Source organism: Lynx canadensis, chromosome B1 (assembly GCF_007474595.2).
Source record: "Lynx canadensis isolate LIC74 chromosome B1, mLynCan4.pri.v2, whole genome shotgun sequence".
Taxonomy (NCBI): Eukaryota; Metazoa; Chordata; class Mammalia; order Carnivora; family Felidae; genus Lynx; species Lynx canadensis.
The window spans coordinates 170,458,403-170,485,940 of NC_044306.2; the positions used below are offsets into that span (position 1 = coordinate 170,458,403).

The window sequence follows — 27,538 nt, forward strand, 5'->3', positions numbered from 1 at the left end:
TTGCTTCCATTTTTTTCCCCTCCAGTTCTTGCTGTGAATGGCAACTGGAATCATGGAACTGGAAGTCACTTCCATCACTTCTCTGTTCAAAACCGTTCTCTGGCTTCTTAACTCACAGCCATACACGGTCCGGCCCCTACCTAAATTACCAACCTCGCTTGAGCTGCTTTCTTTCCCCCAGCCCATACTGGCTTCTGTTTTTTCAAACACACTTCATTCTTTCCTTCTTTAGGACCTTTTCAGTCATGTCTGATTCCTGCTTGATGCAAAACTCTTTGCTCAGTTCTTCATGAGGCCAAACGTCATCAGACTGGCCCAAATCACATTACATGATATTTGCACATTCTCTCCTTTATGGTCCTTTCACACTATAAATAAATATTTGTGTATTTATCTGTGTTCTTTCTTTCCCACAAGTTAAGCTTCATGCAGCAGGGACCATGTCTGTTTTGTCTACTGTACTAGCCTGAGAACAGATTTTTCAAATAATGTTATGATTTACCCTTCCAATCACTTCAGTTGTGCTTTCGTTTAGTTTGTTGTTTTTTGTTTTGTTTTGTTTTTTGACCAAGACCATAGGAGAATTTTTTTATTTGATATTTCTTTTCATTGGGGGCCAAACAGGAAGATGTTTAATTTAAAAGATCTGACTTCTTGGGGCGCCTGGGTGGCTCAGTCAGTTAAGCGTCTGACTTCGGTTCAGGTCATGATCTCACAGTCCATGAGTTTGAGCCCCACGTCAGGCTCTGTGCTGACAGCTCAGAGCCTGGAGCCTGCTTCTGTGTCTCCCTTTCTCTCTGCCTCTCCCCTGCTCATGATCTGTCTCTCTCTGTCTCAAAAATAAATAAAAACGTTAAAAAAAAGTTTTTTAATTAAAAAAAATAAAAGATCTGACTACTTTTTTCCTATATGCTCTAAGTTCCTTGCAGAAAGGATCCGCTTTTATGTCTTCCTCAGGCTGTAAGAATCCATTGTACATAGTAATTGCTCAACGAAATCTTTGTATTTAGTAAAACATGTTTCAGATTAGGGTTGTAATTTGTAGAGAGAGGGAGGGCAAAGCTTTACAGAGAGGTATCCTGCCATCATCACCGCAACAAAGTGGTGGAACCCTAGTAAGATCAAATGCCAAAAGCTTAATCTAATCAAGATTTAGAACCAGGTAAATGAGCATTTTAGAATTTCTCTCATGTCTTCTAAGGGCAGGATTTGACTATATCTACCTTTTTCACTGTGCTGTTTTTATTTGGTACCACCAAGTTGTCTTATATAATTGTTTGAAAAATTAATGAAAGCAGGTAGGAAGGAATGATTTTAAAAATACATTCATAGTAACTGTTGGCTTCTTAGTTGTCTATACCCTCACACCTTCAATGCTTTACAGCTACAGTCTTAATAGACATGAAGTAATATTGCTATCGTTAGTGTCAAAATGTTTAGGTGAAAAAGGCTGAATTATGTGTTTATTTCTTACAGCCAACTGCACCTATAATATGTGAATTTCTTACAATGATGGCTGTTTGTCACACAGCAGTGCCAGAGCGAGAAGGCGATAAGATTATTTATCAAGCAGCATCTCCAGGTACAAAAGAAGGAATTATAATATACTTTTTCAGTGGAAAATTGTTCTGAAATTTCAGGTTGTCTAGAAAAAAAATCAGTTTAATTTGAAAATGAAATAACCAAGTTATGGGTTTTTTTTTTTATTAAAAAAATGTGTTTACTAATTAGAAAAACTTGGCTTTCAGAATTAAATATATAGGTTAAAATATGTAACTTCATATATGTAACTTTTGGTATATGACATAAATTGTGTGGAAATTTGAATAACAAAATTCACACAAGTAAAAAGTACTAAAAAGTACTCACACATAGTAAGTTCTCCCTTCTTTGAAATAACAAATTTGCTTTCCTCTTTTGGAAATGATAATCAAGGAGCTTGAGTATTTCTTTGGATGAAGAAAATTCACACATTTGAAAGGGATTCAATAAAATATGTATTAGCATGGTTATCAATATTTAATACTTCGGCTTAATTTTAAACCTGTTTTCAATGTAATTAGGCAGTCAGTTTGATGATTGCAAGACTTTAGGAAAGAAAGAATATATTTTAAAGAACTTCATTTTAAGTGTTTTAGCTGTATTCTAAACCAGCACCCATGACCTTGTAGAATGTACCAAATTCCTAAAAGGCATAAAAAAATTACATCTCATTTTGATGTAGTATGGTGATGAAAGTAATACATGACAAAATAAAACATCAATTCATTTATATCCATTTCTTTTTTTCCTTTGTCCAAGTTTCTCTTTTTTTTAGAGTTGGCACACAATGTTATATTAGTTTGAGGTGTTGACAGTGCATTTATATCCATTTAAATTGAATCCTCAATTAGTATTTTTTTTTACATTCAGTGTTTTAGGAGAAAAGCACAAATGCAAGACAATTTTGTGCATTTGTTTTGAGAAAGGTTTTCTAGAGGATATGTGGAACCAAAGGTACATTTAAATTTTCCTTCTTAGCTGTGTATGACTAACAGTAAAATATGTCTCCTGGTTCTATACATGTCTCAGATCCTTAAGATGATTCTACTCATTCCTTTGGCATTGTCATATAATTTTAAAAGAAATGGATTTCAATAACAGGGACCAGAATAAACAGAATTTTAATTCTTTTAAAATTAAACAGAAAATATATTACAATAATGTATTTCTCTTGTACTGGGGATAATTTTTCATCTCACCATGTATTTGCTTTCATGTGTTTTCCTAAAACAGATGAGGGAGCACTGGTCAGAGCAGCCAAACAACTGAATTTTGTTTTCACTGGAAGAACACCTGACTCAGTGATTATAGATTCTGTAAGTTATTTATTTTTAAGTCTCTTTTTCATCAAAGGAATGACATATGCATAACTTCAAAGATCAAATCATATCAAAGGATCATAATAAAATAGACGTTCCTTACTCTAATCCCCTTCTCCAGAAGCAGCCATATCTCTTTCTTCAGGCATGTAAAAATCTCATATTTTCAAAAGCATATGGGATTAATGATATAGGTCTTGATTCTTCACTTTTAAACCTATCTACTGACTTTGTCTTCTGTTAGGTTAAATGAGGATTTATCTCTCTTGATTCACTATCCCTTCCTGATATTACTGTAGTTACATGACAGTTTTTAGTTAAACGGGTATTCAGACCCAATTTTTAAAATAGGCAAAAGACTTGAACAAACATTTCACAAAAGAAGATACATGAATGGCCAGTGAGCACATTAAAAAAAAAAATCATTAGTGAACAGTGAAATTCAAATTAAAATCACAGTGAGATGCTATATACCCACCAAAAAGGCTAAAATTAAAAACACTGGCAGCACCATATGTCAATGAGAATGTGGCGCAAGTGGAGCATCCGTATGTTAGTCGATATGTTAAACGGCACAAGACCTTTGGAAAAACCCTTAGAGTTTTCTAACACAGGTAAACCTGCACCTGACCCAGCAATGGTACTCATCACTCATAATGACCCAGGAGAAATGAAAGCATGTGTCCCCAGACATCTAATGGAATGTTCATGGCAGCTTTATTCAGAGTAGTCAAACGGTGGAAACAAACCAAACGTCCGTCAACAGGAGAACGGGTAAACAAATTGTGACATACACATACAATGGAATATCCAAACAGTAAAAAGGAGGGAATTATTGATTCATCAACAACATGGGTAAATCTCAAAAACACTATGTTGAAGCAGAAGAGGCTAGACACAAAGACATACATGCTCTCTAGTTTCATTTATATGCAGCTCGAGGGGCACCTGGGTGGCTCAGTTGGTTGAGCGTCCAACTCTTGATTTCAGCTCAGGTCATGATCCCAGAGTCCTGGGGTTGAGCCCCATGTCGGGCTCTGCACTGAGTGTGGAACCTGCTTAAGATTCTCTCTATCTCTCCCTCTTCCTCTGCCCATCTCCCCTGCTCACACACTCTCTCTCTAAATTTAAAAAAAAAAAAAAAAAGACACACACACACATATATATACAGCTCAAGATCAGCAAAAGTGATCGTGGGGATAGAATTCAGAACAGTGATTGCCTCAGAGTCAGGGAGGAAATGGATTGGAGGAGGGCACAGCAGTTTATGGGGTGATGGGAATGTTCTCTATCTCGATTGGGGTGGTTCCACAACTGTACCATTGTCAAATGACAGTTTTCACTGGCCTATACGTTTAAAGTCTGCATACTTCATTGTATGTAAGTTGCATCTCATTAAAAAATCATCATTTAATGTTTGTTATTATGCCTGTACCAGTGTTCATAGTTGAACGTTATTGTATTCAGGAATTTTTTTCTCTTTTTGTTTTTCCTGTTATAAATTATTTCCTGAAAATAATTTTTCCTTTATTTCCTAAAGATAAGTCCCTTATCTTTTTTTCAATTGCCTTATTTATTTACTTATTTATTTAACCTATTAGTGATTGTTGCCATACCTTCTTGGTACACTCTTATCAGTACAGCCACACCATGTAATCTGTCAGTTGGCAGTTCTTACCTTGAGACCTCCCCATCCCTCTAGAAATTCATCATTCTTTTTGGTCTGTGCCAGTGTCGTCTAAGACCTGCTTCTACAACACTTGGGTTTTGTAGATTTTCTTTTGATTTTCTTCCATTTTGAACTATTTCCTATATCTCAGATCTTCTTCGTGAACTTCCTTGTTTTGATGGGATACATTTCTTGTTTGTTTCTTCAGGTTAAAAAGTCATTCTCAAAGCAGAGGACATAGTAGTGATAGTCCTCCATAAGTCCAGCTCCTGACTCTCAGGATCTCAGATACACTAGTTGATGGGTCACCATTCTGTTCACAGTTGTCATCCTGAAATTGGTTTGTTGTCTTCCTGGGGACTTTCTTTCTTTTTTTTTTTTTTTTCAAAATTTTTTAATGTTTTATTTTATTTTTGAGAGACAGAGCATGAGTGGGGGAGGGGCAGAGAGAGAGGGAGACACAGAATCTGAAACAGGCTCCAGGTTCCAAGCTGTCAGTGCAGAGCCTGATGCGGGGCTCGAACCCACAATCGTGAGACCTGGGCCAATGTCGAATGTTCAACTGACTGAGTCACCCAGGCACCCCTTCCTGGATACTTTCTTTACCTCTATTCTGTGTTAGATCTTTTTTTTTCCTAAATCCTATGTCTTCCTTGCTCTTGGTTTACTCTTTTACTTTTGTGGAATACATTCTTTAGTGACTTTTTGGAAGAGATACATAGGGAGTAATTTATTTATTTAGATAGTCTGAATAAATATAGAATTCCAGGATAGAAATTATCTTCCTTAGGAATTTTGACTGCTCCACTACATTTCCGGTTTCCAGTACACCTAACTGAGAAATCAGAAGCCATTATGATTCCACAGGTTTTATGGCTTGCCCCTGCCCACTCCCCCACATTCTAGAAGATTCCAGGAACTTCTCTCTTCCAAGAGTTGGGAGTATTTTTAACCCTTTGTCCTGAGCACTGGTGGACCCTTTTTTTACATTTGGAAAATTAAGTTCTGGAAAATTTTTCCATTTTCCTTCCCTCTTCCCAACCTACTTTCTCTTTTTAGAATTCTTGAAGTAATCTTTAACTTTTGTCTTCTGCTTTTCATGTCTTTGCCTTCTCTACTTTTTGAAACTGTTCATCAACTTTATCTTCTCAGCCTTCTACTCATTTTTTTTTTTATTTCTTCTATCATGTTTTTGGTTTCAAGAAGCTTTTTTGTTCTCTCGATATTTCTTTTTTAATAGTATCCTGTTCTTCTTTCATGAATATAATACATATATTACTTGTCTCAGAGGAATAATGACAGTTTTTTGAAATTTTCATCTAAAAAAATTTTACAAGCATTTAACAAAGCATTTAATTACAAAGCATTTACAAGCATTTAAACTACAGACTTTTTCGGAATATAAAATGGTCTCAAACTGTCACTGCAGTTGCTTTGTAGTGATTATAGTTTTGGGAGAAAATGTACTTCACCAAAAGCTAATCAACTTCTAAATGTTCTTTTCCTAAGTTTTCTCATTTTCTACTTAGGAGAAAAGAATGGCATTTAATTACCGTATCCCTTCATATGGAATGTATGGTAGACTCTACCAGGTCTTTGACACACATTGCAATATGCAGAATAATAAGGCCAGTTTCCTCCTATACTACCAAAGAGCAGTAGCCAGGGTATAAATATGAATCCTAAAAACATAAGAATTATTACAAACAGTCTCATTGTTTTAGACATTTTCTTCATGGGTCCCATTAAAAAGCATGTACTGGCTAATGCAGCAGGATTTCCAAGGGTATATAACACTGCAAAAAAAGTTTTATGCCACCAGAAAGGCACAGTTATCCATTTCCAGTAATAGAACAGAAAATGCCACGTATGAATCACATGACAAAGCACTTCAGTCTGGTTTTGAAACTAAGTGAAGAGACATTCAGGCTGCTCAGGAGCCTCTTGTGCCCATCAGGAAACCCAACCCTGAAACTCTGCAGGTCAACTTGAAATTTGGTTTTGAATTCTTTTTCCTCGAAATTGCTTTTATCTGTTTGTTTTTGATATCTCTGTTCCATGTTAGTGTCCTTAGATGTCTGTTAATCTTATGGTTCAGAATGAGGAATTTGAAAGCTGATGTGACGGTTCTGAGCCTACAGGGGTATTTGTCTACACTGAGCTTTACTCTAGAGTGGTCTGGGGGGATTTGTTTGGGAAGTCATAGTGTCTGTACCTGTAAGGCTTCTCTTGGGCTTATTGAATTCCCCAGAGAGTAATGTTGCACTTTCTGCCTGGGAAGGTCTGGCTGAGTAGCTATGGGTATTGGGACCCAGCATTTAATATGAATATGATCACAGTGCACAATGTATCTTCAGCTGTGCCAGTCAGCTTCTAGACAAAAGGATGGGCCAGTGCTGAGAGCTGCTTTTCAAGTGGCTCCTACCCAGTTCTTCCCATTTTAGGCCCCTCTTTTGTCTCAGAATTCTAGAGCTCTCTGCTTTCTCACATCCTTAAACCATTTAAGGATTATGTGGTATAAATCAAGTGGATTGTCAGCCTTTCCCATGACCACTATAGCATTCAGCCTTCTTGTATCTGCTAAGATACCATTCATTGATCTGTGTTCTAGCTTGCAAATTTCTGGTGCTGTTGTCCTCTTTCTGACTTTCCTGCCATTGTAAGGTTTGGTTTTGTTTTTTTTTTTCCTTTTTTTAAGTGTTTAGTCCAGTTTTAGTGAGACTTTGGGATAGACAGAAATTAAATGCATATGTTCAGTCTTCCATCTTAACCTGAAAGTTAATAAATTCAATTAAAGAGGATATATTCAGAAGGGACGCTTTGTTTGTGCTATTTTTTACAGTAAAACTTCATGCATAGGGTTTATTTCCAAAAAGCCAAAGATACTTCCAACCTGATGTAATCACGTATTCCTTTTCTTCTAGTTGGGGCAAGAAGAAAGATACGAATTGCTCAATGTTCTGGAATTCACCAGGTAAAACAGCTGCTCTGTGATTTATATCTGTGAGATGAAATTCTATACATTTTTGTTTTTCTCTTTTAAATAACTAGGAGTGTGCTTTATTTATTTAGCTAAATTTATTTAGACAAAATACTAAAATCATCAGTGTAGTTTATAATTGTCATAGCTGCCAATAAGTCATAAACACCCATCTTCAGAGTATTGCAGGACATGACTCCTGGAGGCAGTGTAAAAATATTTTTGAACATAGCTGGTCTGCATCACAACTGTGGAGTATAGGACCAAGAGTCCCATGGCTGGTGATCTGGAAACATTATACTTAGATGCACTAGGATTTATGTGTAGTGAGGATGAATCAGAGTCAAGAACCCAGCAGTCTAATTCTGTGTTCATTGTATCTAATTATCTTTGAGATTTCAGAAACCATATCCATCCCTCCATTAGGTATAAAACCAGTTACCATCTAGTAGGGAAAAGCAGAAATCAAAGAGATTATCCTACTTTATTTCTTAAGGTCAAATAATAGATGCCTTCTAATGATAATCAGTGATATCGCCGTGATTTTGGCTTTTTTATTTCTTCATGACTATGGAGTTTCCTAACCTACATTCTTAGGGCAAATAGGCCTCAGTTAACAGGATGGTTTTTAAAGATTGCATCACCATTAACAGGGCACTTAAGGTTAGGCCACGGCCAGGAGGTAACACTGCTCTTCAAGGAAATAAGAGTTTACCTAAATCCTTGAACTTTCTCCTACATAAGGCAAGCTTATACACTCACTGACTAGAAAAGGCATTTCCTACATTATGGAGGTTCCTCAAAAAGTTAAAAATAGAACTACCCTACGATCCAGCAATTGCACTACTAGATATTTACCCAAAGGATACAGAAATACCAACTCAAAGGGATACATGCACCCTGATGTTTATAGCAGCATTATCAACAATAGCCAAATTTTGGAAAGAACCCAATGTACATTGACTGATGAATGGGTAAAGATGTGATATACATACACAATGGAGTATTACTCAACCATAAAAAAGAACAAAATCTTGCTATTTGTAACAAGGTGGATGGAGCGAGAGAGTATTTTGCTAAGTGAAATAAGTTAGAGAAAGACAAACACCATATGATTTCACTCATGTGCAGTATAAGAAACAAAGCAAACGATCGTAGAGGAAAAAAGAGATGAAAACCAAGAAACAGACTCTTAACTAAGAAGAACAAACTGATTACAGTTACAGAGGGGAGGGGTGGTGGGGGATGGGTGAAATAAGTGGTGGAGATTAAGGGATGCATTTGTCATGAGCACTGAGTATTGAATGGAAGTGCTGAGTCACTAAATTTTACATTTGAAACTAATAATACACTGTATGTTAACTGGAATTTAAGTAAAAACTAAAATAAATAAATAGAAACACTTGTAACTTACTGGGAAAAAAAGTCATTTCCTTTTCTATGCCAGCTTTGGTTGCTATCTTGGTTGGGAGTAACCACATGCCAGTGTTTAATATAAAAAATAATGGGGTCTGTCTAATGTATTATTTAAACACTGCTCTCTTTACTTGTATGTGCTGAAAGGCTCAAGGGAAAATGCATGAGAAGTTGGATGAGTAACTATAATAGAGCATATATCTATATATCTATATCTATATCTATATCTATATCTATATCTATATCTATATATATATATAGATATTTCCAGAATGTATTCCTGGCCTCTTTTTTTCATGTCAAAGTGGCTGTTTTTGCTAAGTCCACTTGCATTATATCCACAAGATACTATAAATAGTATATCATTAGCATTTGGGTATGTTTGTTTATTAACACATACCTGGAAGCATCACGAAGAAAAATAAAGCACGGTCAGGGGTTTAAGATCTATCAGGATGCAGCGATGGGGCAGGCGTAAGGAAGAAGTGGCTATGGTGGTATTAAGGCGTAAGTGAGAGAAGTGGCTATGGTGGCATTAAAAGAGGCTCTGGGAAAAACATTAGTGGTTCAGACTAGGATGATGGTAGTGCAAAGAAAGTGAAGTTGATAGAATCCAGATACCTTCTGGAAGAATGTCAGGGGGCCTTTGGGGTGGATTGGAGGTGGAAGAAGAAAGGAGGAAGGGGTTAGAGCCTCTGGCGTAAACAGCTGAGTAGGTAGAGGTGCCGTTTATACAGATGGCAGATATAGGAATAGATGTGCGGGATGAGATGTTTGAATCATTACGTTGGAGATGCCCCTGAGATATACGGATGGAGGTGGTGGGACAGGCCGTGGATATGAGGGCCTGGAACATAAAAGAGAAGCCTATGATTGAAATATAAATTTGGTTCTTGTTGGCCTGTAAATGGGCTTTCTCTCTCTCTCTCTCTCTCTCTCTCTCTCTCTCTCTCTCTCTCTCTCTCTCTTTCTCTCTAAAATAATTAAAGCCAAAGAAATGAGTTGGATCTCTTAGATATAAAATACAGAATGAGAGAAATAAGAAAGGCTGAGGATTGCTCTACGACTAACCCCAACTTCTAAGGGTTGATTAGAAGAAGAGGAATCTGCAAAAGAAACTACTTTGTGGTTAGAGAGGTAGAGGATAAAGAGAGGATAACTGCATAGAGCCAGGAGAAGAGGTGGATTTCAAGGTGACCGTGGTCTTCTGTGTCAGAGACTGCAGCGAGGTTAGGTGAGCTGAAGGTGGAAAGTATATGCTGAATTTAGCCACTCAGTGGGAAGGTCAAGAGAGAAGTCAGGTGGCAGTGATGGGGGGGGGGCATTCAGGGGATATAGGTGGAGACCATGCATGTAGCAGTTGTTTGGGGTTGAGTTGTGAATGGGGATGTGGCTCTCTTGGGGCACATTCTTTGGGCTGAGTTTTGTAGGAGAGAGACTCAAACATGCGCAACTGATGAGGAGGACCCAGTCTAGAAGTGGAAGACGCAGACTTGGGAGGGCAGCATAGCTTGAGGAGTGAGGTTACTGAGGAAGAAGAGTGAGAGAGGAGGTTCACATGTGAAAGGAAGTCCTCTGATAAGAAAAGAAATACTTCCTCCATTGTCAGGAAAAGAGGCAGAGAGGATGATGCCCAGCAGATAAATGTGTAGGTGTTAATGGCAAAAAGAACAGAGATTTTTTTGTCTGTAGCTTTCATCAAGGTGAATTGCAAAAATTCAAAGGATCCGGAGTACAAGGGTTCATTAGAGACTTGGAGAAGGGAGAAGGTGTTCCAAATCCTGCAGATAGAGAGCAAGTTTATTAGAAAAAGGTGACATGTTGCTGAACAGTAGTGAGCACCCAGGTGACATGGATATCTTGGATTTCCTAAACTCGGTGGCAGGGTGACTTTTCTCCAACTATGTCCATCTACTGTGGTGCCACAGAAAGCATTCCCATTTGCCCAGGATTGTGAGTTTTGCCAGGAGAAGAAAGGAGCAGAAAAGTTGATGAGTTTGGGACCATCTCATTAAAGTTGGATTAAGGAGGCACCAAGAAGGGCTGAGACAGAATATAGACTATTCAATGTCATTACGGAGAGGGCCCAATTGAATGTATTCCCAAAGCACAGGGACAGCGATCGGAGGTACTAATACAGTGGGGATTCTAGATGGAGAAACAGAAGACTAAATATTTCTAGATACCTCAGAAAGAAACTCCTGACTGTGTGGTATGCTAGGATACCATATCTAACTGCTCCTTATATTGGACTCACCTCAGTTCGTAGCAGAATATTGTAAGGTAAACAAATAGATACAGACCCTTGAGAAGTCCTTCTTCTCCCTCATTTCTGGAGAGAATGCTTATATGCGCTTGTTTCTAAATGAGGTATATCTTATGCAGTCTGTGCCACTTCTATTCAGTGTCATTTGCTATGTCTTTGCAAATGCAGTGCAAGATGCTGTGTGTTTGACTACCATTTTTATATCGCCAACGCGGTGTTAAAATGCTTGTGCTCATTAGCTTAGCTTTGTCATATAAATTGGGCTTTTTACATGATGCCAGTGGTTTGCTAGTAATCATTGAAAAACAATCGTTGTGAATGCATAAGTCAGTTTTTAAGTGCCAGTGTTTGCCTTTCTGTGTGGTTTGGGTATATGTTTAACATAGATTATTATTTCTGTTTGTATTTAAAGCTGTAACATACAATTCCTCTTAAAAGACACTGACTTTAATATTTTTTAAATCTTAAAACATTGAGCCAGAACTTTCTTCTGCTCAAGTGGGTACTAACTCTTGCAGGCTTCCTGGGATCCATTTTGTAAATTATTCCTTTAGGGCAGTGGATGGTACCCTGGTGTCTTAAAAAGACGTGATGTAACTTTCAAAGATACCCAGCCATACACCCAGGGGACAGTTTGTGTATGTGGAAGGATAGGACTCATAATTTGGTCACATTTATTTTTTCACTGTGAGCGTTAAAATATGTGAGGCATGACAAACATATATATGCATATTCTCAGTATGATGACACATTATGGAAAACCTCTTTCTTTCAGCGCTAGAAAAAGAATGTCGGTGATTGTTCGCACTCCATCCGGGAAGTTACGACTTTACTGCAAAGGAGCTGTAAGTTTTTATTTTTGTCTTTAACAGTTTTGATTTATGACGGTTTATAATGTATACGTTCAGCATTCTGCTATGGAAATGTAACACAGATGTTTAGCATAAAGTTGCTGACATCCACTTTCCTTGGTGTTTTATAGTAATAGTGTTCAGCCTCTTCTGGTGAAATGCGGAATTCCTTCTGGGTAAATTTGGTGCTTTGAAAAAATTTGGCCTAGGTTATGTATATAATTCAATTTTTGATACATAATATTTGAGGTTTATATTATAAAATACGTTAGAAGACAATTAAAGTAGAAAATGCTTTGAAATTGTATTAGAAATGTAATGATCCACACCAGTTTGAATCTAATTTTTTTAAAGACCATAGAAACATGGGGAAAAATTGGATCACAGTGACTGCTGTAATTTTCATCATATGGTCATTACTATTTGTTTTGCATTGTTCTAATTATAACAGAATTTCTGACTATTGGTTGGCTTTTGTATATTGGCAGGTTATATTGACAAAAATAGTAATTTGTCATTCGAAGTGAATTTTCCTAGTTAAAATATGTTTATACTCATAGAAATCTAAATAAGGGGTCTACGGACCAGAGCCACTTTTTGTTCCTAAAATTAGCATTTTTCTTCTGAATTATCCTTTCTGGACACCTAATCTACTTGGACTAGTCAGATAACTTACCAACTTAGAACTTTCCAATTTTAAATATAATTGCAACCTTGATTTATTGAATGAAACCTGGAAACTGAACTTATTAGGAAGCCAAAGCTTATTACTTAAATTTTTGTTGAAAATGTTTTTCAATGCCTTGGTTTTAAAGCATTGAAATGCAATTTTGAATGCCGTGTTTTTAAAGCATTTTGGTAGAATTATTTCGTGACGTCTCATAAATTTAGGTTTAGAATTCCTCCGGTTGTTGACTGAAACAAGTAACATTTATTCATTGTGTGCACTTTATCTACCAGCCTTTCAGCTGGATTTTGGAAAAAGGAAGATAAGACCCAACACTTGTCAGGAGCTGAGCCTAGTCAGGAAAATATATATAAAAAGAAGACTAGTATACAATATTGAGGTATACTTTAAAGTTCTCCCACATTCCAAGGGTAGTATTTAGTGATAAGGGAATGATTGATATGTGTTCAGTTTACACTCAACTTACATCCTTCCATTCTTAGTTTTGAGTAATCATCCATCTAGAACCTTTGGGGAGTTAAAGCACTGAATAAACTATAAAAACACTGGATTTCCTTTTTGTATAATCATGGAGAGTTTGTATACATTAACTTGCTTATTGCATTGTTTCCCCTCACTCCCAACCAAGTTGGCTGTGAAATGCCGCCGAATGCTAAAAAGGCAGAAATATGTAAAACAGCAAGGTACACTTGAGAACTGCACACAGTTTGGCAGGGAATAGCAGAATTCAAGGCTGGCAAGGTGAGCATGCATTAGGTCATGCATTATTTTCATGCTCACGAACTTGTATTTTTTTCTGAATTATTCTGATGCCATTTAGGAAGATGGCTTAAGGCAGAAAAGAGATGCATACAGAGTTACCAGTTGATGCTATTGTCCCAAGAGTTGATGAGGATCTGAACCAAGACAGTTACAGAGAGGATTGAGAGGGTGGAGATTTAGGACTTAGTAACTGATTACATGTGGGTGATGAGGGAAACCATGATCTAGGATTGTTATCCAATTTCAACTTAACTGGGTAGACGAAGTGGTACCACGTCCCATGATAGAGGGTTGGGAACTACATCTGGGCCATGAGGCAGAGATGTTTGGATTATACATGGGAAGGAATCTAGGGTGCTGATACAGATTTAGGAGTTAACAAGTATAGCTGGAAACTAAAAGCAGAGGATTGATGAGATCTTGTAAGGAGATATTACATGAAAAGAAGAGGCTAAAAGTGAAGAGTTAGAGGATCTAAAAAGAGAGATTTAATCAGGATTGGGGAGCAGTGGTTGGAGTTTGGTTTCTGTGAGACAATGGGGGCAAATAGTGCTTTCTGTAAAATGTGGATGGGAGCCTCTTTGATGCATGAGACAGTGATGAGGTTCCTAATTATGAGAAGAGACTAAGAAAAGCTCATACCAACTCTGCTGGGGGGGGGGTATATAAAACCATCAGATTGGGGTACACACAAACAGGGAGAGAGTGAGAGCAAAACTTAGGGACACATGAGGTAAGTCTAATGCCGAAGAGAGAACAAGCATGTCAATCAACCACTGGACACGAATTCACTCCAGGTGAAATCATTTGTACAGACAGGTCTGACCAAGGATGCTTAGAGCTCAACATGATTTAAAAAACAACAACAACAACAACAACTATTTTTAATCAAAAAGAAATTGGGGTTGAGGGGTGGGGGTACGTGTAAGCTAAATTGGAAGTCCTAAACAATCAAGAGAAAACATCACTAAATGGAATAAACTCTAAACAGAGTGGAAGGGGCAGGGGCGGAGTCAGTGAATTGGAAGACAGCACTGAAGAGTTCATCTAGAATACAGCACAGAGAGATGGTGGTTCTCTGTGTGTGTGGATATGGATGGTTTATTTTTTTATTCTTTTCCAGGTTTTCTGCAATGAAGTTGCCTTGCTTTTTTAATTTTAAATGAAAAAAAAGGAAAAGTATACAATATACAGTTTATGTCTGCAATAGTAGCCTATTTTTAAAAAGTTATATCGACACGAATAAAATCTTAATTTATTCAAGAAAATAAAAATGCTATTCCAGTAGGGGGCGCCTATAGGGGTGCCTGGGTGGCTCAGTCTGTGAAGCGTCTGACTTTGACTCAGGTCATGATCTCTCGGTTTGTGAGTTCAAGCCCTGTGTGGGGCTCTGTGCTGACAGTTCAGAGCCTGGAGCCTGCTTCAGATTCTGTGTCTCCCCATCTCTTGGCCCCTCCCATGCTCATGCTCTGTCTCTCTCTTTCTTTCAATAATCAATAAACGTTAAAAAAAATTTTTTTTAATACTAATAATTAAAAAAATAAAAGATGAACAGGAAAACAACTTTTCAAGTGAAAATCGACCTAAGATGAGTTATTCATCTTGAAGCTGTAGACTCTTCACATAAACACCTGGAATCTGTACCGTGCACTCCAGGAACATCCCCTCTTGCACTGTTTTCTGATCTTACCTTGCTGAGGGGCTAGGACACCAGATAAGTAAATCCAGTTAGGATTTTTCTATAAATGTAGACTCAGTAGGTTCTAATCCGATCCTAAGGGTGCACACGCTTTCGTTCTGTGAAGAAACCTTTTTGGTCCTAACCACGTACCATATACTTGATGTAGCTCTCTGAATTAATGAGCATTACTCTGGGTAAAAAGTTGATCTTCATGTATTTCTGACAGGTAAGCATGGCCAGTTGTGACTGTCATTTAAAAACATACCATATAATTCATGTATATTCTGTCTCTTGCGTTCCTTGATACCATAAAAAGATAGAAAATTCTATTTTGGACATCAGTGTCTTCCGCTAGAAAATTTGGCTACGTTGCAGAATTTAATCTTCCTTATCACTTTGGTTTTCGTGACTTTAATTTTTTAAAAGATTTTCTTAGTTTCAAAGCAGCCTATTTAATTTCTTTGAAAAAGTCATTAGCCTCTGGAAAAAAATAGATTTCACAAGTTATACCTTTCATTCCTAGAAAGGAACCATGAGGGGAAATTACCATTTCCTTTTGCTTTGCCCCCCCCCTTCCTATTCCACCACTAAAGAATGAAAAGAAATTCATAATTGGGGCCTGGAATATTCCATCTGTCCTGAGGTCACTAAGTTCTTGTTTCTCTCAAGGGTTCTAAATCATACTCCATTAGCCTCCTTCCAAATCTCAGCCCTGAGACTGGAGACCCCAAAATGGGTAATACCACTGAGAAAGTAATTGCAGGTAAATGATTTATTTTTTCCTAGTCTAATAAAACCATGAAGGCCAAACACTAAAATTCTTAAAACATTAAATCCAAGCTGAGGAATAACTAAAGGAACAATAAGCAATTTATAAAGGGGCAAAAATCAGAGAACTGTAAGTGGTGCACAACATTCACGCCGAAAGGCACTTTAAAGATAATCCAGTAATTGCATTTTACAGACTAAGTTAATTGAGCTTTCAGAAGATAAAGTGACACAATCAGAAATATTCAGCTATCAGGCAATGCTAGATTTGTTCAGAATTCTCCTTATCATACCCACCAACCCTCTCAGTGGATTTGGCCTTGTGTTTCTCAAAGTTTGTTCTCTGTGAGCACCAACCCCATAGAGATGCCCTAATCCCTAGCCCGGGCTCCATAGTGAATGAGTCTGGGGAACATACCACATGGCCCCCTTAGACATCTGTTCACATTAGCATTTTAAGGGCTCTAAGTATTCCTACAGGGCAAGCTTCGTTCAGCCCAGCACTTCCCAAACTTTTTGAGTACTGGACCATTTTTCCCTGTGGCACCCAGGAACACTGCAGCATCCTGCCCTACCTTCAGGGTTGGGGAAGATCTTGCAAGATAAGTGAGGTACTGCTAGAATATGAAATGTTGATCACTGGAGTAACTACGGATGTATTCAGAAAGGAGAAAGATGAAAATATATGACTCAAACCTTATTTCTTAGTGTCACTAGGGAAACAGTGTTATTAGGCAAAAAATATTTTGTGCTTTAAAATTAATGCTCAAAGTGATTGCTTGTTTTTATACTGATTTGCTGCTAATAATGCTGCCAACATTAATGTTCATTAAGCTCAAGATGCTTACTTTAATTGCATTCTACCTTCTGTTTGTTTTCGAGGACACTGTAATTTATGATCGACTGGCAGAGACTTCAAAATACAAAGAAATTACCCTAAAACATTTAGAGCAGTTTGCTACAGAAGGTGAGTATAATACAGCAATACAGCATGATTAAAATAAAAAGAAATCAAATACTTCTGGTGTCTTGCAAGATTGTTGTTTCTTGACTTAGAAATTCCTAAAGTAAGAGAACAATTAATGTTGATAATTTAGATTATACTATATGCTGTTCCTATTATTTTTGCTTGCTTTTCTGTATTAAAATTTTGAGAGACTTAGCCCCCAAGTTTTGGGGGTATAGGGCCTATAAATCTGTTCACTTTTTAGAATGGGTACTATTCACATTATAAATATGTTGTATCTCTAGCAGTGTAGAAGGAAGAGAAACAAACAAAACAACTGGCTATGCTAGTCTGAATAAGAAAGAGGAGAAAAATAAGCCTATATGGCTATAAGAATAGTTATTCAGTATAGTTTTAACTCAAGACTTCTTAGGCCCCTACCACATGACAGGCTCTGTGTGAGGCTTGGGATCTAAATATGTTGAGTCCTGTCTCTGTGTCCTCCTGAAACATATTATCTGTATAGCAGAGCAGTGCATAGTCTAGGGGAATGATCTAGATTAGATGGGAGGACTCGAGAGTCCTTAAACAGTAGGGTCTGTTACTACAAGAATTTGTAGAGCCTTATCTCTGAACTTAACAGAAGTAGTCAGAGCTGTATCTAAATCTCCCATCTAAGGTTTCACTCTTGTCTGCTTCAGCTACAACGGTCACCAAATGCAGCAAGCCTGACCTCTGATCAAATCCTTTTTCCTCTTAATCCAAAAGCTGCAAAAAGATAGGAACGTTTTAAAAAGCACGAGATTTTGAAAAGCAAGGGCATAAAGAACCTTCTCCCAGCTCTCCAAAAATGCAAGAGCATGGAGACACTCCTGTTCATAGAGTTCAGATTCCTCAAGGCGCATCCTCAGCTGGGCTCGGCGGGTACAACCTAGCCAGCATCCTGCCCAGGTTCTTTTTCTGGAGGAGGGTTGAGGGAACATCTCTCTCTTCTCTGGTTATGATACGAGGATAGTCCAGCTCCTAGACAAATTTAAGTTTTCTTGGTCTTCACCTCCACCCTATTCTTTCTGGCCCTGGGCTGAACATCGCTTTTACTCCATGGCTACCCCAGAGTAAGTCTTCAGCCAAATTTCCAAAAGAGAAAAACATGTCCTAATATGGCCCCAAAGATTTAGCTTCTACTCTCCGTGAGCTGGCAATGGACAACCCTACTCCTTTCTTGGAAGATAGAGTCCTCTGGGCACTTTATGTTCTCTGCTTCTTATTTCTGACATGTTCCCTGGTCATATTTTATTTGGCTTGCGGTCACTAGCACCTCGTTATTCTATGAGTTAATGACTTTGAGTGAGGGTGTTGTCTTCTCAGGAACCCAATTAACTGCATTTGTCCTGGCTGACAAATGCTTTTGCTTCTTCCTTGTTCCAATCCACCGTTTTTTGTTTTTTGTTTGGCTGAAGGTGGTTTCCAAGTGAGTTATGAAATTGATAGACACTGATCACGAGGAGTAGGTCATCTCAAACATCAGATTCGGTTGTTTTCCTAGGGTGTTTCTGATGAGTACTTTTGTTTTGTCACTATCCCTCAGGTCTTTTAGACTCTTTATACTACACTTTTATGGTGATAAAGAACAATAATAAATACAAGTATATATCCCTGTATGAGGCACATGGCTTTCCTAGGAGACCCCATTGGGGTCCCTCTTTTTCCTCATAAGCATCTATGAAGCATCTACAAGCCAGCTACTGTGCCCAGTACTAGAGTTAGAGGTATGAAGAACTCAGGGCCCCTTCCCTCCAGGATCTGGACACTAATACAGGAAATCCACAAGAAAAACAGTATGAAACATTGTCATTCACACCATAGGTGTGTTTGGGGATTTCTGCCTGTGGGGTCTGAGTGAGAGGAGAATGCTTCCGAGAGATGACATTACGAACTGAGTCTTAAGGCAGATGCAAGGCAGACAGTTGAGGGAGTTGGAGGGGGTGAAAGGGGGAAAAAGTGACCAGCGTGTGCAGAGACCCTGGTGTGTAGGAGGTAAATGGCAGAGAAGGAGGTTGAAGACAATTGGTACAGGGTAAGTGAGCCGGATTTGGGGGTTTGGACTTTATCCCGGGGAATAATTGAAAGATCTCAAAAAAGGAATAATCTGATAAGATTTGGATGTTGGAAAAGTCACTTTGGGAAAGGCACAAAGGATGTATCGAAAGAGCTAGGGATCAGAAGCAGGGTGCCGGTTTAAGGTGAGGGGAGCACAAATACCCATTTTACACTAAAGTGGTGTCACAACTGAATCAGACTTCAACATATTGTTTGAATTGAGCCAGTCTTTTCAAAATAAGACTTATTTATATAAAAATGGAAGGGTCCTACTTCTGAATAAAATCTTATTTGGTGTTGGGGGGATATATGCTGCCTTTTTTCAGGATTACGAACTTTATGTTTTGCCGTGGCTGAGATCTCAGAGAGCGACTTTCAGGAGTGGCGAGCCGTCTATCAGCGTGCATCCACATCCGTGCAGAACAGACTGCTCAAACTCGAAGAGAGTTATGAGTTAATTGAAAAGGTATGTGAAAGACCATTTTGCTCATACAGAAAATTTGGTTTCCAGAAAACTTCAGTCTTTTCAGGAGCCAATAAATAAAGATCAGAACATTTTGACACACCATTCACTGTTGAATTTCCTTGGGTCGAAGCATCAACAGATATTAATTATGGTTAAAACTTTTGCCGAAAAGTCTCTGGAATTACTTTGTGTAGACCTTCTTTTTTTTATATAATTTTGGATTGGAGTTAGGCTAATTTCTTGCCAATGTACACTATTGCTTCCGCATCATTGAAGATAAGCATGCCCTCCTCCACACACACGTGCACACAAGTTACATACACTACATGTGTGTGTGTATATATATGTATATGTGTGTGTATATATATGTATATATGTATACATACATATATATGTATATGTGGAAATACGTTTGGAAATAACTTTTCTCCTGCCTCATTTTGTACACAGCCTGAATATGTATATATGTATATATGTATATATGTATATATGTATATAAATGAAGATTTATAATATGTAATACAAAATAATGTAAAAATATAGCTTGTGTGGCTCTATACCTAATAATGAAGAAGACATAAGTGAACAATTCAGTGCTTATACCTGGCTATTCATTGTGTGTATGCACACACACACACACACACACACACACACACACGTATGCATACATATACAAACATCCATCATTTGTGTCACAACCAAAAATACTCTTATTTTACAGATAAGGAAACCAAGGCTATTCAGCCAAAAAGCAATGGATACACTATGATCGCTGCTTTATAAGTAGCAAGAAATCTCACCTCCTTAATTAAGAATGGCAGACATATTTGTGTAGTACTTACCGTGTGCCAAATGCCTTTGTAGCCCTTGAATCTATTAACTAGTCCTCACAACATCCCTTGGAGGCAGGTAATGTTAATGACTCCAGTTTCACAGATGAAGAAATCAAGGAAACAGAGAGGTTAAGTGATTTGGTTGAGATTACACAGTTCGTAAGAGGGTGAGCCAGAATCCTCATTCTGGCTCCAAAGTCCATGCTCTTAGCCACTCAGGTATCTTCATTCTAACCTTTCACTTTCCATCAAATAACTTCTTTACTGCATAATTCCTTGACTGTATTCATGTTTGTACTACATAGAATCTGGTTTGTCTGTTAGCTTCAGCTTACTGGATCTTGCCTGCAGGTTAGTAAAAGTTGACATTTTTTTACTCCTTCCTCTTTTTCAAACAGTTTGCTCTCTGGCACTTCCTGTCTGAAAGGTGGTTAGCCCCACTGATGCCTCCTTCCCCTTTCTGCTCCCATATGCTGCCTCTGTGTATAATACTGGGGAATGTCATGCCCCAGCTGCAGGTGGTTTTCTCTGTTGTATACAGTGGCCATTTGTGACACGAGATAGTGTTCTCCTGTCTCCTCAGTGGACTGTGATCACTTTAGAAGCTAGTTTTTTCTCATACATTCCTTGCATTTGAACTTATTTTTGTATCTTGCTTATTTCTCAGAAGACTTGTGATAGCATATATGGTACCTTCCAACTTAATACCCATCTACCCCCCAGCTTTAGAAGCACACACACAGCTTGTTATCAGTTAACTTGTTGAATAAGTCTCTCTCCCTCTCTTTTTTTCCCTAACATATTTATATATGATTATGTCTTTGGGACATAATGTGGTAAAATAAAATACTTTATTATTTACAATGCCATGACCATAATCTCTTTCAATCTCTCCAGCCAAAGTTACATGTTTCCTACAGTACTAATGGTTTGGGTTTTTAATCTGTTGTTTTTTTCTTATTGTTTTGAGGACTAAGAACAAAAAAACTAACGTTTGGAAATACGTTTGGAAATAACTTTTCTCCTGCCTCCTTTTGTACACAGCCTGAATAATAATGTAGCCTTTACCTCCATGGTAATGTGATAGAATTAATATATAAGAAGTTACAATAAAATATTTGAAAATGGATTCTAACCATTAAATGTTGTTTCTGCATAAAGCATACTGTAGAAAATTCTGGAGTTGAATGTTTAACGTGCCTAATAACAGTTTTACTCTGAACTCCCTAGAGTTTATAGATTAGGTTTTATGGGTTTAACAGTTGTTGCAGTTGGGTGGGTGGGTGGGTGTGTGTGTGTGTGTGTGTGTGTAGTAAGTGTAATATCTGGTATTAAAAGCCTTGGGACTTCCATCTTTTAAATGAAATAGAAGTTCAACCTTTCTCCAGCAGATGGTGATCGTGAGTCACACGGAAAAATTTAACTTGTCTGGGAAATGCATTACATGTATATGTATATTTTTAGCTTACACATACAGATGCCTCCCTCTGACTGCCTCTTTCCTAAAATGAATGAAAAGGAGATTGATAGCTAATTCCTTTTTACTTTCTGATAAGCCATGGTCTCTAAGTTTTATTGAAAAATCTAAGAACCAGAAAGGTGAAAGGATTGGTTCCCTTGCTCAGCCAGTTTCCAAATAAGGGCTGGATTTCTGTGTCCATCCCTATCCCTAAAACCATAATTCCACTCAGGTGTTTATTTCATTAACTTTAATTAGGCTGCTAATAGGTGTTAGGTATTGGGGAAGCACAGGCAAATAAGGAACACTCCCTCAGTGGAGGACCTGAGCATCATGGTCTGAACAAATTCCTTAAGTAGGGAATTCGGAAGGAACCCGAAATGGTGACCCACAAGCTTGGTCCAACGGTAGCTCCAGAGACATAAGTTTTAAAATGAACTCCGGGGCTCCTGGGAAGCTCAGTCAATTAAGCATCCAATTTAGGTTCGGGTCATGATCTCCTGGATCATGGGTTCGAACACCGTGTCAGGCTGTATGCTGGCAGCTCAGAGCCTAGAAACTGCTTTGGATTCTGTGTCTCCCCCTCTCTCTCTGCCCCTCCCTTGCTTGTGCTCTGTCTCTGCCTTTCTCAAAAATAAACATTTAAAATTTTTTAAATAATAAAAAATAAAATGAACCCCAAAAGATTATTTTACCAGTTAAAAGAGGTCAGAGATTTTTTTAGGGAAAAAGAACAGGCACAATAATACTGAAGAGTCTCTGTAACGAAGAGTTATTTTTCTGAAAATACTTTTGCCATCCCTGATCATTTGAAGACTCTAGGATTTTTAATGTATCTAGAGTCAGGGTGATATCACTGCTTCCTTGGTCTGAGCTTGCATTCTGGGTTAAAATCGCTGGGGTGAGTGTTCAGTAGGAATTGTGGGTGATTGTCATTAAAACCACCCTACTGAGGCAGGTTTCAACATGGCAGAGCACGGGTCCTGCAGGTGCATTGCCCTGGCTTTACATTTAGCTGTCATAATGTTAAGGGTCAACCGTTTTTGGCTTCTTCTTTGGCTACTTTATTTATTTTTTTTAATTTTTATTTTTGTATCTGTTTTTATTTTTAGAGACTGCATGAGCAGGGGAAAGGGGCAGAGAGATAGATGAAGACAGAGAATTCTAAGCAGGCTCCATGTTCAGCACAGAGCCCAAAGGGGCTTGATCCCACGACCCTAGAATCATGATCTGAGCCCACATCAAGAGTCAGATGCTCAACCGACTGAGGCACCATAGCGTTCTTTGGCTACTTTAAATGAGACATGTGGATTATGTAGTCTCTTTTTATGTGATTGCAATCTGTTTTTTGGGGTGGACCACAATATTAGACTTAGCATGTAGATAGTGAATTTTAAATCTTTCTTCTAACAGCAAAACCCATTTAGCAAACGAAGTATTGCCTGAATCATAATATGTATAAGAGATACAAGCAGAGTTGCTCTGATTAAGGGTGGAGGGGTGGAGAGGACCCCCAAATTGGCTCTCCCCTCAACCTCAGCACCTTGCCCTCATCATGGTCAGTGAGAAGCCTTTCATGATTCTGGGCTTCACTGAGCACCTTTTGAAACCATATAATATTCCATCTGTGTGTGAAATTTTTAGAAAATGTGCTTCTCAAAATACTATAGATTTTCAATGCTTTTCAGTTTTGTTAGGAAGAAAGAGGGCACGCACATGAGCGGGGGAGAGGGGCAGAGGGAGAAGGAGAGAGAATCTTAAGCGGGTTCCATGCCCAGCGTGGAGCCAGAGTCAGGGCTCAATTCCATGACCCTGGGATCATGACTGAGCTGAAATCAAGAGTCGAATGCTTAACCAACTGAGCCACCCAGGTGCCCCTCAATGCTTTTCACTTTTCAATGAAAAACCAGATCATCACTGTGGTCCCTGCACAAGAGGTTTCTGAACATATTTGAATTAATGATGCAAAATGCCATTGACATGTTAATGGTAGTATTACATTAAAGACATTCAAAATTTGAAAGATTCGTAGAGCTTTTCCTGAAAATGAGAATATTTTTAATATGTTACAAAATAAGTGAAAATTTTATAAATAAGATTGTACTTTTAAACCCTACTCACTATCTTATCCCTCCAGTGTTTGTTCAAAGAAGTAACTCAGTTTTTGAAATTTAGTTAAAACCTTATTCCTTTGGGTGCAGTAACTCCTAGCATAAGCTGAAAAAATATCCAAATAGACCGAAAACATCCAAGAAGATAATGACTTTGGTCCCTTGGCACAGTGCTTTGTTACTTTTCTTTCCCAGCAATCTGAGCACTAGAAAGCACCCCCTTCCTCCTCCAGGGCACTATAGGAAAGAAGAATGTATAAGAGATTTGAAAAAGTCCTCTGGATACCATTATCCCTACTGACTGTCGTTAGAGGAGAAGTTTTAGGACTTTTACATCCATCTGTAAATATCAGCATCATCTCTGCTCATGGTTTGGACTCCAACCCTTGTATTCAGATGGTAAACTTTTCAGGATTAAAAAAAAAAGAAGAAATTCTAATGCTATGGGTTGTTTCAAGATGTTCCTGAAACATCTTTTTTCTGTTACCAATAGAGGCCAAGACGCAGCATTGATTCCTAGGAAGACAAAATCGTACAGGAACAAGAAGGGTCAGTCACATGGTTAAAATGCAAAAGGGATTATTAGAATCATATTAGATACTTGAGGTGTCTTGACCCGGTTTAGGAAGGGGAATTGTAGCACCACTTTGGATTTTATGGACGGTAACATCTCTGCATGTCTTTACCACCACTTCTGAGAACCTCGTTTCCCCCTTCTTCAGACAGTATACCTGACTTGCTTTATGTACTTTAACCTTGCTCTTTTGAAAAACAATTCATGTATTTGGACTTGTAATTTTAGATTATGAAACCACCTATACTACGCTGGTCTGCATTTTTAAAAATCTGATTTTTAGAATAACATTTAGAACTCATTTGTATATATTTGGTCAGGAGAAATTACAGATAAGTAACAGAATGATTACGGAGCTTTATGCTTCATTAGCAGTGGTTTCCCTGAAATTTCTCACCTTGTTCTTTGATCTGTCACTTTACATTTATTCTAACGTCCTTCTAAAACAATTTTTTTTTTTTTTTTTTGCCTCATCTTCATACTCTGCTGCTGGGTTCCCTTGAAAATTTATAGTACAGAGGGCTCTGATCTTATCAGGGAAGATTTTCTAATTAAACCATTGGCTGAAATAGGAAGGTGTCCCTTCGTGGTAAATATAGATTTCTGAAAACGTTTTATATTTATTTGCTTCAATAGAGAAATGCAATTATATCTTTAGCATTGCACAGATTACCTACTGATCGCATCTAGTGTTTATGAAAGCAAATTATTTATCTTGAGCAGTAACCGAAAACAGAGTGAGATATAATAGTGGGCAGTGATTGAAGCAGTATTTCCCTGGTGATCAAATTGGTGGTTTCTTTTTTTCTTCCTGTTATGAGGCATAGATTGTGAAATATGTTTTTAAAAAATAGCAACTTAGTTGATGCAGTTTTGTTTAATAGATTATGGTTCAGAGAAGATCATTTCTGAGCTTGAGAGTAATCAAGGTAGGGGTGCCTGGGTGGCTCAGTCAGTTAAGTGACCGACTTCGGCTCAGGTCATGATCTCACGGTTCATGGGTTTGAGCCCCGCGTTGGGCTCTGCGCTGACAACTCAGAGCCTGGAGCCTGCTTCAGATTCTGTGTCTCCCTCTCTCTCTGCCCCTCCCCCATTCGTGCTGTGTTTCTCTCTGTCTCTCAAAACTGAATAAACGCTAAAAAAAAAATTTTTTTTAAAAGAGTAATCAGAACACTGCAACTTTGACAATCTAGCTCTCCTTTGAATCAGAGAGCAATGTTTTACACACATTTTGTGATTTCTGTAACCTGTACCCTCCACTAGATTGAAGCCTCATGAGAGCAAGGACTGTTTTTCTCGTATTCGTCACTGTGTTTCCAGTGCCTGCCTGTCTGGCCCATGTTGACTACTGAATAAATATTTGATGAATAAATAAACGATTCAGTTAAATAATTTATTCAGAAGCTAAATTTATTTAGTAGGTGCTTGCCTAATGAAAGCCTGGCCCCTATTGCTAATGTATGTAGTCCATGTTTTCTTCACATGGAGGATGTTTGTGTCACATGTGTTGTCACTAAGGATTAATTTAAGGATATGTCGGGGAAAAAAGAGCTAATAATTCTAAAGAATGCATTCTGTAGAAATGTGGTCACAGCCATTTTGAAAACTTCCTAAATTATTTAACCTATGAACGTGACAAGCACACGTTTGAGAATATTCATCAGCAGACGCCTGGACACATGGCGGGCTGAGTTCTGGGATCTGGGGCACAGCAAGGGAAAAGGACCGAGAAAAATCCCTCTCTTCGGTTTCAGTGGGCGGAGACAGGCAGTGCACTTGTAAACTGAAAAATGAAGTTCCAGACAGGGCTTAGTGCCCCGAGCACTGAGATGAGTCCCCAAGGTCGGACCGTGAGGTGGAGTGACCTTTTTTACATTATCTCCTTAACTTCCCCTTCGAACGTGGCTGACATTTTTGGGACTTCATGAAGACTTCTTTGATGTGGTGTGATAAATAGATCAACCATGATACACAGTGTGACTAAACACAACAGTCTAGCACCCTTCGCAACACGTGGCAACGAGTGGTTTAGAGGATTCCTAGAAAAATATAAAACTTAATGGAAAACAGGACTTTTCTTGAGCTTTTATGACTGCCAAGTTCACAGTAACTTCTGTATTAGAATGTAATGCTTTTTCAGATAAAACTACCGCTTCTATTCTTAGAGGCTGCAAATATCCCTTTCATTTGTACTAAAAAATGAAATGTACTAGATGAAAATTTACATGATGTACTGGTGATTTCATGGTTTAAAATTCCAGTAGTTTCCTGTTTTACTGTTTGCTTAAGAATATTTGCAGCCTGTCAGCTCATCCACTAAGACCTGACACTTTTTGAGCATTTACTAAGTTCCAGGTCCCCTTGCTTAGTTAAAGGGCCTATAAAGTGGAGTACACGAAATGATCCATTGGGTGAGAGAGTGTTACAACTTCTGTTACTAGTTATATTTGATCTCAACTTTTTTATAATTTCTCTTTACTCTGCAAAGTACAGAATTTATTGATATTAACAGAGTTTGTTATACAAAAACAGAACAATGTCCTAGGTAAGCACTCAACATTTTTTCCTAACATACTACTCAAAAAAAAAAAAAAAAGTTTTGAGATCATTTCTCAGAAAGATCCTATTCAGTCTGTATTAATTGGCCTTACCTTGCTGATTTAGAAATTCTTAGGAAAGTTAGTTGCTGAGGGATACATATCCAGTGGTTGGCGGAGCAGGGATTCAAATCCCAGTTCGGTCTTAATTCCAAATCCCATGTTAATAAACCATATGTTATTCTGTAGGTGTGGTTTAGAAGAAAGCAAGAATGTATGTAAAATATGGTAAACTTGAAAAATAAAACGTAACCAAGCGTGTAGCTTCCAGATCAGCACTTGAGAGGCATGGCATTGTTAGGACATGTCCCCGTAGTAAACGAGATAACCTCTGTGCATCATTTTCCTTAAAAATGAAGGTAGAAATTTGTGTTTCATGATTTTCCCTCAACTCATCTTGGGAATCGTATTTAAAGTACTTAAGGTTTTCTTAGTACTCTTTCTCTGTTTACATGCTTCTCCTTTTTGGCCTGATAGATCTCTTACGACGAGCCTTTTGCGGTAGGCTTT

At 38.0% G+C, this 27,538-nt stretch overlaps 1 protein-coding gene across 1 annotated transcript in view; it reads left to right on the top strand.

The window, feature by feature from the left end:
• ATP8A1 (ATPase phospholipid transporting 8A1) overlaps positions 1 to 27,538 on the top strand; it is a 231,850-nt gene that overhangs the window by 101,133 nt on the left and 103,179 nt on the right. Inside the window, 6 exon segments of the mRNA XM_030313951.1 lie at positions 1,477 to 1,582; positions 2,776 to 2,858; positions 7,455 to 7,504; positions 11,968 to 12,037; positions 16,825 to 16,909; positions 19,315 to 19,454. Of these exon segments, the coding sequence (XP_030169811.1) occupies positions 1,477 to 1,582; positions 2,776 to 2,858; positions 7,455 to 7,504; positions 11,968 to 12,037; positions 16,825 to 16,909; positions 19,315 to 19,454 (534 nt within the window).